The 12268-nt window shown below is 41.1% G+C and overlaps 1 protein-coding gene across 4 annotated transcripts in view; it reads right to left on the reverse strand.

The window, feature by feature from the left end:
* Positions 1 to 1311: 1311 nt before the first annotated feature.
* Positions 1312 to 12268, reverse strand: part of LOC125742916 (myosin phosphatase Rho interacting protein) — a 50105-nt gene continuing 39148 nt past the window's right edge. For 3 of the 4 annotated variants that reach the window (XM_049015361.1, XM_049015364.1, XM_049015363.1), the window contains 8 exons: positions 11504 to 11651; positions 10828 to 10945; positions 10140 to 10299; positions 9824 to 9934; positions 9499 to 9585; positions 9222 to 9384; positions 8515 to 8600; positions 1312 to 2244 (listed from right to left, as the gene is read on the reverse strand). In XM_049015361.1, the coding sequence (XP_048871318.1) occupies positions 2173 to 2244; positions 8515 to 8600; positions 9222 to 9384; positions 9499 to 9585; positions 9824 to 9934; positions 10140 to 10299; positions 10828 to 10945; positions 11504 to 11651 (945 nt within the window). In that variant the 3' untranslated portion in view covers positions 1312 to 2172. Of the gene's footprint in view, positions 2245 to 7753; positions 7816 to 8514; positions 8601 to 9221; positions 9385 to 9498; positions 9586 to 9823; positions 9935 to 10139; positions 10300 to 10827; positions 10946 to 11503; positions 11652 to 12268 lie in introns of all 4 variants that reach the window. The other variant, XM_049015362.1, reaches the window with a different exon arrangement.

Here is a 12268-nt window from a genome sequence, read left to right on the forward strand (position 1 = left end):
AATATGTGAATGTTCTGAAACAACAGGTGTTTTGCGAGAAGAAAAGGATCAGAATCTTGTATCATGAAGCTGGATTCCTTTTTTAGCTGGATAACTCTGAGGATAAGTGTAGCTGGTTTCGGATCTCAAATAGTGCTTGGACCAATTAAACAAGTCTGGTTATTACCTGACGTGAGAAATGGGCTGTTCCAAACTCTCCAAAAGGCTTGTCCATGAGAATCCTGTGACTGCAGTAAACTATCTTTCAAGAAGCAAGCTAGGCAATTTTGAGTCACATACCTTTGATGTACACAGGCAGAGATGCACATAGATTTTTTGCATTTCAAACCCTTTCACTACATGTGCTGAATCTTACCAACATCTTCGAAAAGTGGTGGTCTCTATTGTAAGGAGATATTGGCTTAGCATTTTGAGTTGATAGCAACTCTTGCACACCTTTTCGTTTTTCAGATTAAGGGCAAATTGTAACATTTAAATGTTCACGTGCTCTTCACGTTCAACAGCGGTTGCTCTCTTACAGTCACTGGTGATGAATGGACAGTGTAAATATTTATAAAGATGTATAGAACTACACAGTGAAAATACTGTCTTCATGGGGCTCCTAGTTTTGGATGGCCCCAGGTGGTTGAACGTGTTGGTGAATATATGCACATTTCTACATAAACAAAGTACAGACGATCCTCTACTTACGAATGAGGTACGTTCCGAACAGCCGTTCGTAACTTGAAATGTTCGTAAGTCGTTATTCAACATTGTTTTAAGGGTATACGCAAGTACTAAGAACTAGTATGCTGGGAGTACGCACGCTACTCTGCTGCGAGGTGGGAGTAGCGGCCAGAAGTTGTACTAGGCGGAACTTGAGCGCAGGAAAAAGAAAAATTGATGCTGCGGACAGTAAACGGGAGTCCAGTGAACACAATCTGTATTTACAGTCCTCTTCGTTCGTATGTCTGAAGTAAGTTGAAAGTTTGTAAGTAGAAGAGCGTCTGTAATTGATAAATACCATTCTATGCGTAAAAATGTGTGTATGCGTGGTTTATGCACAAAAACATGATCATGCAGTTGATAAATGAGACTTCAGATAATCTCTGTAGGGTTTAAATCTGGACCAGGCTGAAACATGATTGATGGACTTCTCAAGCCACTTCTTGGTGGCCTTTGCAGCATGAGCATTGTCTTGTTAAAAAAATATTTTTCAACTGGGATAGAAGCCTTTCTGCATCTCCTTTGTACGTACAGTTGATGAGACCCCTGTAGTAGATGTGTAGATGGTAGAAGTTCTCACTTGAAATATAAAATTAAACACACAAACAGGGTGCAAAAATATTTATTGCTAATAAACCTGTAGTCAGTTGGTATACATTTGCTGTATATTTACAACAGAAAACAGAAATGAGAACGTGAAACAAAATTTCAAAATATTAAATAAATACAATGGGACTGCCACTGAACAGCACTACAAACATAACCAACTTACAGCTGAGTGAATCATAATGATTACAGAAAGAAATATATAAATTTATATTACTATAACTGCCGAACTGATCCATGTAAAATTTAGACACTGTTTTCTTGGGTCCTTGCACTTTTTATTTATAATTTTTAAGTAACATTAGGATATTAAGAACCATGTACAAGCTATCACTATTTAGGCTAACAAGCAAAGCTCAATTTAGCCAAGTTAAACCTGTAAAATTATGCAGGCAACCATTCCTTTGAAAGCTTTTTTATACCAGCATTAAAATGAAAAGAGGGCTGAGGAGACCTGTAAAATTGGGCACACTGACCAAATCTAAACTTTACTTACTTTGGGCAAACTTCTGATATTGCTGGCTATGAAGCAATATTCAACCATTAACACGCTGTGATAATCGGGCAATACAAACCGACTTCCTTTGGCTATTCACACATACTAAGAGCATGTTTAAAACAGTAGCTTACACAGTAGTGTTTAGATTATATAGGATAGATACTCCTTTAAAACCAACACAAAATATTTACAGTAAGACGTGCCAATGGGGAAAAAAAGTCACAGTAACTGTAGTGCATGGACTGCAGATTCTAGACAAAAAAAAACTCCATAACAAATTTAACATAAGACTTGTGATGTTTCTAAATTATGAATTACAGGACTAAAATAAACATGCAGCGAGGCTGGTTGATGTTTCGTCGTTAAAACTCCTTAGCTTCCTTGTTGTCAAACAAGTGGAGTCTTTGCTCAGCAGTCAAGCCCTCCTTGAGACTCTAAGGAGAAACAAGCAAAGGGAACATTCAGTAACAATTACAGTTCGTTAAAGGTCATTTGAACAGGTCACAGGATTTTCCAAACAGCTGGATAACAGAAGAAATCGGTGCAAATAACGCAGTTACATTGCATACAATCTACACTAATCTGGGCTATGCCATTTATGGAGTTTTGAATTCACTAGTTTTGTTCCAGTTGAACAAGAATAAAACATTACAGTGGAGGAACTCCAGAAATTTAGCGTCACCTGCATTTCTTGCTAAAGTAAACGTAATTACAAATGACTCCAATACGACTTAAAGTGTAGAGGGTTGCGCCATCTTTGACAAGGCTAGCAAACCACTGAAAAATGTGTACAATGAAAGTACAACTGCACTGTGCCACTGTAATAACACGCTAATCGCCCAGAATGACAGTGCTGAAATGGGTCACATGGCTCTCTCTTGCATACGAGGGACAGACAGCCAAGTTAATCACTAGAAAACACACGCATTCCCCACCCAACCACTACAAAAAAAAAAGTTAAGCAAACACAGTAGTGCATAAAAATGAATTACCGCCTACACCATTCCTGTTTTCATGTTATTACATACAACCATAATTTTTTAGCAATTTACAGAAAAGAACTCGCAATATTAAGCACAGTACACTAAAATATTGATCATAAAAAGGCACAGCTATACGTGCAGCATAGATAAGTGTTCGGTTAATTTATTAAAAATGATAGTCGTGTGTATATTGAAACATAAACAAGTTAATACTTAATATTCAAGCTGAGGATGTTATGCAAAGAAATCATTTATTTGCATTACTATTTGTATTGGATTGTGAGTATCATTTTCATGCCATATTGTAACAGTCATAAGGGAAAACCACTGCATATAACACTAAATAAATGTAAATAATACCTTCTGTGAATTGATTGCACCTGTCTCACCAGGGGCTCTAGCCTCACCACCTACAGCAGTAGTCATTTTTTTTTTTCATTTAGGTGTTCAAGGACATTGATAGTGATACTTGTGCTTGTTGACACATCAAGTGATGGATGTCTTAAATAATGAAGCACAAATTAAATATCTGCATGAAACAGGTTGTAAAATTTTAATTAGCTGTTAGCAGTGCTTTAACATGCTGATGCAATGACTTCAAACTGTTCCTTAGAGGGGTGATAAATCAGTCTCAGGAAAATTACTTTCCCTCATAAACTACTTGCTGCATGCAATATGCAAGCATTGCAATTAAAAGCACTTGCAGTTTGGAAACACGCCACTAATGTCATTGTAAGATGCGACTATGTAGCACTATCAGTCACTTTCATTATCAAAATGCAGTTCAAATGCATTTCAATATTCCAACAATGCTCTCTGCTGATAAGTAAATTCATATACTCTACATAATCACGGCAAGAACACAATCAGAACAGGTCTTGGGACAGTCACAAACTAAACTCGTTTTCAATTTACTTGAGCAGCTTTTTAATTGCCATTGCTAATAAGGTATCTGCCCATGTTAATTTTCAAACTAATAGTTAATGCAGGGTCTCCACTGCTGAAAACTGCTGAAATACAGCTCGACAGCCCTCAGGGGAAAAGGAGACACCATGTTCAACTTACAAGTGAGAAAAGGTTTGTGAAGCTCTTGGAATTATCTGGATTCCTGCATGAATAGCTCATACAATGTGGTCTGAACAGTGATAAGACATCTTATCTACCAAACAATATTTTTCCATTGTGCTTTCTTTATTGAAAATAAGATTAAACAATCATGGTCCCAAATGGAACAAAGTATATACACCATTAGATGTAGTGGTTAATTAGTGGAACTTCCTTTGGTGGCAATAATCTCAACCAGATACTCTTTAACGTAATGATCAAGCCTTTGCATTCTGAGGTATTCTGACCTATTCTATTCAAAACGGCTTCGGGTCTTGTTTATTTTTGGGGTGTCTTGCTGGAAAGGCCATCTAAAATAGGGATTTCTTCTGCTGGAGCCATTCTATTGCTGAGCCAGAATGCAGGGCTGAATCTCTGCCATGTTGTATGACCCAACATCTCTTGAGTTTTAGATCACAAACAGACGGCATAACATTTGACTGTAGAATTCCTGAAACAAATTCGAACTGGTCCCTTGAAGTCACCAAGACCCTGAGGCAGCAAAACAGCCCAAAACCATTATAGTCCTTTCACTATGCTTCACACATTTGGCCTTGTGAAGAGCAGTGGTTTCCTTTCACAGTAAAACCCTGAACACCACTCGTTCAGTGGTTGTCTTATTGTGGCCTCATACACACTGAAGTTACCAAATACAAGGGATGTCTGCAGATCCTTCGCTGTCACCCTCGGGTTCTTTGGTACTTGTTAGGGGAGCCTTCAGCATGCCCCTGCACTGATTGCTGTAGGACACCCATTCCTAGGAGGTGTACTAATGATGCTGAATTCCTTCAAACTTGAAACAATCTGCCTGATTATGGACTAACCCTTTCCAATAATCTTCTGAAATCTCCTTTGTTGGGCCCATTTTGCCTTTGAACAAAATTGTTTTGAAGAGCAGGTAAGTAAAATGATCTTATATATATACACACTGTGTGTAGAATTAGGCAACTGTGTATTTTATTTGCATCTTCTCTTCTGCCCAATATTTTCAGTCCAGACGAATCTCTTAGAAAAAACTTTTTAAAAACAGAGCATGTTCAGTATTTGGTCCGAGTACTTTGTTTGGAGAAACACAGGAAAACATAGATATTATCCTGCACAGAATTGAGCAAATTATTATTACTATTAAAACTGGTTGAAAAGAGGACCTTAGAGAGCAGAAAAAAGTAATGTGCCAGTCGGAGGGATGCAAAACGAATTTTCTAAACCTTTAAAATGTGATTACCATACAATCGAAAAAGCATGTAGAGAGAATGCCACAAATTAACTACCAATGATTTGTGTCAAATTAAAGGGAAGACTTCCAGAAACACAAGTTAAAACATTAAGAATATGTGGATATGGACACATCTCAAGACTGATATCACAAAGGTTTTGTGGACAGATGAGACTGACTCGTGATGAAAAAGATTAATGATCCAGAGTTGGACACCTTCAAGCGCCAAAAAGGTGGTGGAGGAGTGATGGTGTGGGCTGTAGCTTCAGTGAAGAACCTGTTGGACCTTTCATACTTCCAGATGGTATAAAAATTATTCACAACATCTACTGCCAATTTCTAGAAGATACTTTCTTCAAACACTGGCACAGGAAGAAGTCAGCAACTTTCAAAAAGGTTGATATTCATGCAGGACAATGCCCCTTTCCATGCATCAAAGCATTCCATAGATTTGTCAAGAAAGGCTTGAAAGGTGGTTGAATCATGACCTGGCCCCTTCAACACCTAACTTAACCCCCATTGAGAACAACTGGGCCTTACTAAAGAATAACATTTACCAAGGTAGTACAGTTCAGAGCAGCATCTGGAAGGAGGTCCTAGCTGCTTCAGCTAAAGTCTGATATGATCAAAACAAAAAACCTCAATGGAGAATAGACTAATGATGGTAGCTGAGAAGAAAGGTGGCTATACAGGACACTGAAGTGTACTGCATACATCGTCTGATAGTTTGTTATTCCTTATTCAGACTGAATGGCTATAACTTTTTTTTCTGTAGATCAAAGAAAAATCCACTGATTGCCTTAGAATTGTGCACCATGATAATCAAGTGATTTTCTTTATGAAAGTCTCATGTAACATTTTCCCCAAATAAATTTACTTGGAGCAAAAAAACTTCTGAATTATTTATTTACTTGGCTCACAATAGTACTTAGTTAATAATTCTGCACAGTAAGTGTGTGAATATACATATATGGAGACACACACACACACACACACACACCTGCAAAATGAGGGGAGGGGGTTCAAATTCACACTAAACCCTCAATTTCTTTATACAACCCAGTCCTCAGGAATACCCCCCTCCTCAAACTGTTTTTGCTCCTGACAGGAGCTGGGAGGAACCAAAAATATGGAGTTGGGAGGGAGACCCAGGCTTGGAAACACTGATCTAGGGGTGTCATGCTTTTTCTATTATTGATGTTATAATTTATATATATAAAAATAAAATTGTGTCTTGTTTAGTAAAGATTATTTATTATTATGACAAAGATCAGATCACATTTAACCGCTAATCATACGGAAATCCAGATAATTGCATATGGTTCATAAACCTTTCCTCACAACTGTAAGGATGATTTTTTGAGAAAACAGGCGTTTCAAATTGAAAGAAAAAAGCGTTGCTTTGTATTAGTCCTAACTTTAAATTGGTCACACACTTGTGCTGTGACATTTAGTCGTGGTGTTAGGATATAATATATTATGATGTATGATGCTTAACTTAAGTTCCTGAATGTAATGTGGCTAAGTGTATTTGCCCTACCCTTAGAGATGGGGATTTAATGTGAATATGTTTTAAATCATGCTGTGAATGTTGTCTTGCACATCTCCTGGACACAAACTGCAATGGACTGCACAGCAATAAAAATCTGAATTAAAAATAGCTGAATAAAGGATATTAAAAGGCCCCGATAGTTTTGTATTTCACCTCTACTTAGGACCTTTGTCCTAAAATATTTCATAGAACAATGGTCCAAAATTTCATTCCTAGCAGGCCAGATACTGGCTGAGCTCTTTATTAACCAACATTTCATTCTTTATTCCAATAAAGTCACTTATTCATAGCAATTAGATAGACTATAAATAATTAAACACCATTAATTCTAATGTATTTCAGCTGGTCTCTGAAAATACTAAAAAAGGGGAATTTCACTTTATTGCCTTTACATGTGCACTTCTAACAAAACAAATATTACAGTAACCTACCAACATGTGGTTCTGGCTTAACAGTATAAATTATGTCCTTGTTCAAGACAACAGCAAAATTATAGCAGAGAAATTAAAACTCAAAAATACAGGAAGAGACAATGTGCTGGGGAGTATAAATTAGTAGGAAACCAAAAACCCAACACCCACAAAGACTACCAACAGAGTATGTTGGCATCATCACAAGCATAAGAGCATCCTCTGCAACTGTGCGTAGTGATCTTTCACACGCTGCTAATTTTCCAGAACTAAGGCAATGAAAAGACAAGCAGCTCATCCACAAAAAGGGGTCTAGATAACCAGTGATGTGTCCAAAGAAATAACAGAAAGCCCCATAGCGTGCTTAAGTGTTCCTGTGCTCATAAACAGCCCACAGGAATGGACAAAAACATCATTAAATGGGATGATTCCAGAGCAAAAAAAAAAAGTACAAAGAATGTATTGTACAAGAGCTATTATTATTATTCTTCTGAGGAGTGGCTATAAAGCAAGCACCTGTGGTTGCAAGACGCAGATGATGAACCGAATGGGAAATGGAGCAAAGCATCATGCTTTTTCAGATGCAAGTGAGAGAGGCACCCTGGGAAAAAGCAGCAGTGAGTGAAACTGGGCGCCACTGTTTCTCATAGAGGCATGCCCTTGTCCCCGAGGATTTACCTAGGAGCCACTAAGGTCTTCAGGCAGCCTTAGCTGTCCCAGGGCATGTCACGATTCACAGACTGAGGACAGAGGGAGGAAGCACACCAGGGTGTGTTAGATGGGAAAGGGGGAGGGGCAGTGGAGGTAAAACACCACACCCTACATAAACTAACAGGGTATTTCCTGCCAGATGCAGTGGAACAACATATTTATACATCAGTATCAACTGTCTTATTAAACAGCCACGATCATATTTTTCATTTAGTGGTAAGTGCTGCTTCCTGTGGAATTACAGTGCTCACTCAACCAGAGATAGCATCAAGCTCACTATGGCCCAGCGTTTCATGACTACATTAAAGCAAACCAGAATTCTGCATCTATGTTCCTCAAATCTGAGCTAAACTGGTTCGATAAGGATGTTATTATTCTAAATTATGACAAAAAAGCCACCTTGCTCTTTAAAGTTAAAAATTATATATATTTTTACTTTTGTCTGCTCTGACTGTTTTGCTATGGCACTATGCTAACATCAGAGAGTATATCAGAAGGATAAGAGGCTGGAAGAAGATCAGGAAATTAGCGGAGATGCCCAGAAGGTGGCAGTGTGGTGCAAAAGTCAATGCCTTCATGAGAATATATGGCTTTCAGCAGTGCTGTTCCATTAAGCTCTCTGTTCAACCAATGTTCATTGTAGCAGATAGTTTACATTAGGAAAAGAGCCAAAGTTCTTGTAGCCATATCAGGATTAGATTCTCAGGCCAGCAGTGCTGGATGCCTACCTTTGACCTCATCGTGCGCTCCGAGCGTTTGGCAGCTGCGGCGGCCATCTTGAGGATGTCTGGGTTGCTTTTGGACTTCATAATATCTGTAAATATTTGACTGGCATCAGTACAGATTCTTGAGCAACGAGAAACTCAAGGGCCTCTCCCTGAGAGAGATGAGGTCATCGGTGGGAACACGTGAAGAAGGGCTCGTCAAAACGCTGAAGCACACTTCTGGCTTGTAATTAAAGCAGAACAGATTTACTACCAGCAATTATATTCATGATCTGGCAGCCTAAGTTCGACTGGTACAGCTGAGACCAATTTCATAACTGTATGAAATGTCTGCTGTGACAAAATATTTTCTAGCTTCAGATGGGTTTCAACCAGCGGCGTTTTCAGAGCCATTTTATGGTGACTCCTCCGTTACATAGATTATGCAAACTGAACAAAACGCCTGTCTTTTAAGGTTAGCTTCTAGACCGTGTCTAATTATACTAGATGCCACCTTTATAAAGAAAACATTTAAGACCTACTGTACATTCATAACTGGATTACTGGATGTAAAAAAAAAAAAAAAAACAGGATTTGTTGCTTGTTGCCCATACGTATGAATCAGGCACACTTCATCTTCCACCAACCCTCCACCCAATCCCCCGCCCCCACCCAACAGTGGCCTGTTTCTGCATGTAGGCTCTCCGGTAGCATGGGGTGTGTTTTCCTACCATAGCCACCGCGCTCCATGTCCTCCATGGAGGACTCGCCCAGTGCCTCGTGGGCCAACTGGAGCTGCTCCCTCAGCCGGCCCAGGTCCCGCTCCGCCTTGGCCCTCACGATGCTCAGCTCTGTATAAATATCTTTGTACTTGTCTGTTGCATACTTCTTGTCCTGGAACATTTGGAGACAAACAGTCAGAAGGTGCTCCAGCATGCGTCAGTCGCCAAGCTGAGCATGCTTACGACTCCCATGACACAGTGTATCTACGACTCCCCCCACACATACTCTCTGAGCCGCCTGCAGTTCGTCTTTCAGAGAGTTGATCTCCTGCTTCAGGTACTGTACTTCTGACTCCTTGACCCGCAGCAGGACCTGAGGGCAGCAGCAAGAATGGCAGTTTACTTCCCCGTAATGGACGACTGAAACCACACTGCTATCCCTCAACTGCAAGTCGGAACTCAGGACGTATGGAAATCACAGTGAACGGTAATTGCCAGGATCTTTTTACAGACATATGAAAAACAGACGTAAACCAAATCATTATCGCATTTAACACACATCAGTACCATAATGTACATCAAGGCATCATATTTTATTGAAACCTGTTTACCTCAAGTTCATACATTTCTTTCCCATGAATCATTGTGCATGAGTTGCCTCTGTCGTCAGTCGTCATAGAGCGTAGCTTCGTTATTTCTGCTGCCAGACGATTGTTCAGCTCCTAGATGTATAATACATATATATATATATATACAGACTTACAAACCATTGTTTGACTTGCTGACTTTACATGGCTACAGAGCATTCTGTTAAGAGCATGACGTTAAAAGGCTGTAATTCTTTGAATTACTGATGTAATGCTGGACAGACTAGGTTCAGAGGATGACGCGGCGGCAGAGCGCCATGGGGGCCCGGCAGAGCATCACCTGGTTGTGCGCGTTGAGCTCCTGATTCTCCCGCTGACACTGTCGCAGGGCCTGCCTCTCGGCCTCCAGGGCCTGGGCCAGGTGAGCGTTCTCCAAGCACTTCTGCGAGTACTGCTCCGACAGCACCTCGATCTCCCGCTGGAAGGACAGCAGCTCCTCGCTGCCGCGCACGCGCACACACACACACAGACAGACACAAGGGGTCACCCTTGGCTAACGCTGTACGGCGTTTGGCTCAGCCAGAAAAAAAAAAAGGGCAGACGGGGAGCGCTGCCAATCGGGTTACGCGTAGACAGCGCCAGGGTGGAAAAGCGGGACAGATTAACCGGGTCTCAGGCGACAGGCCTCATGAAGCCAGCAGCTGAGTCAAAGCCCCTGCCACGGTGCTGTGGCCTCCAGCTACAGCTGACTGCCAAGTGCAGTCACACCGACCGGCTTAACCCATTCATCTGAAGTCCCCCATTCAATGTGCACCGCATACCAAAAGGGTTTAGCCATTTCTTCTTAACAGTGCCGTTCTGTTACTTATTCGGGGGTTTGGGTCTGTACCACATTATCAGCCAAATGCCAGAATCTGAAGGCGCGGGCAGTGGCAGCACATTTTCGCTTCCCCTCACCCCCTATCTGTCCACGTACTTCGTACATGACCCCTAACAGCGAAAACAGGCCTGCAGAGCGCCTCACTTACTCGTGCTGTCTGCGGATCTCCTCAATGTCTGCGTTTTCAGTGCCGCTGTTGGCTTTCCGCGCCTTTTCCAACTCTCTCTCCAGCTCCATGCGGTGTGCGTTTTTCATGGCTTCGATCGCTGAGGTGAGGAAAAGAGCGAAGGGGGCATTGGTGACGGGGAGGAGGGGGCAGGGAATGTTGCTTGTCAGGCTGTGGGTTCCTGGTTTGCATCACACTAGCCTTCCATGACCCACTTCGGTGCATCAAACTGATGTCAGCAACAAAAATGTCACTATTCCCCTACATCCTCTAAGAGGTTTATCCTTTACCTTTTATGGCCATTTTTAATACTTTAATACTAAATATATCTATAAATTCAGGAGTGCATCCTTTCAACTCTACACAAAAAATTTCTACAATCAGGGACGTAATGTGAACCACACTATAGTACACATACCACCCATGATACTTGAGTGCCCCTCAAGTATGTTACTGTGATGTTTTTCCCGACCCATGTCTAATCTGAAGCGGTACGTGGTCCAAACAGCTGGAGAACCACTGACCTAAATAACATGAACAACATACTAAAACGTAAGAGTACTTCAAACTAAAGCTTTAAGGCAGATTGTACCAAACACAAGAAAGGCTCCCATTGCTACCATGCTATAACCCTGCAACATCTGCAGCCACTTCTCACCAGCGATAGTGGCGGCCGTCTCCTCTGCCAAAAGCCGCTCCTTCTCCTCCTGCAGGTTCTCCAGCTCGCGCTGGTGCTTGCGCTGAAGCTCATCAATCACCTTCTGATGAGACTCCTCCATGGCAGCAAAGCCTCTCTCGCAGGTGTCCTGCAGGATGGAGCACATTTCCGGAGCTCAGTCGCCACGTCACACTGACAAATGCACTTTGTCGCTTCATACCAACAGCAGCAACCAGCACAAAACACCACATATACAAGTCTCCTGCCACCTTTTGTACGAGACACTGAGGGGCCACGGACAAACATCTAAAGGAATGTTACAAAGTATTATTAAAAACAAAAATGTCACACAGGGAAAGGCGAGTCAATGCCATATCTGCATGGCTGGGATGCGGCAAGTTTTTCAGAAGCAGCAGAACAATCCCATATTCTGTCAGTAGCATGTTTCAGTTTTGTGCATCTAGAGCAACAGTTTAAAGACACTGATATAATTATATCATGGGTAAGGCCATCTGGAGTCTTAGGGAAAAAGACTTTAAAAGTGATTTGAGCAAATATCCTTTATATATCCAAGAATGTGGACAGGGATCAGCCAGGATGTTTGCAAGCTTTTTAAATAGCAACTAAAATAAAAACACACAAGCTTAAAAGTGTAGTGGTTTGACCCCAACTTTGTTCCATGCCTGACCCCTGCCTTTCATTTGCCTGACTTAGCTTAACAGGCTGGGAGCTGCACGGATGTGGTACCCTCTCCAGGACCACTCT

Source organism: Brienomyrus brachyistius, chromosome 5 (genome assembly GCF_023856365.1).
Source record: "Brienomyrus brachyistius isolate T26 chromosome 5, BBRACH_0.4, whole genome shotgun sequence".
Classification (NCBI taxonomy): domain Eukaryota; kingdom Metazoa; phylum Chordata; class Actinopteri; order Osteoglossiformes; family Mormyridae; genus Brienomyrus; species Brienomyrus brachyistius.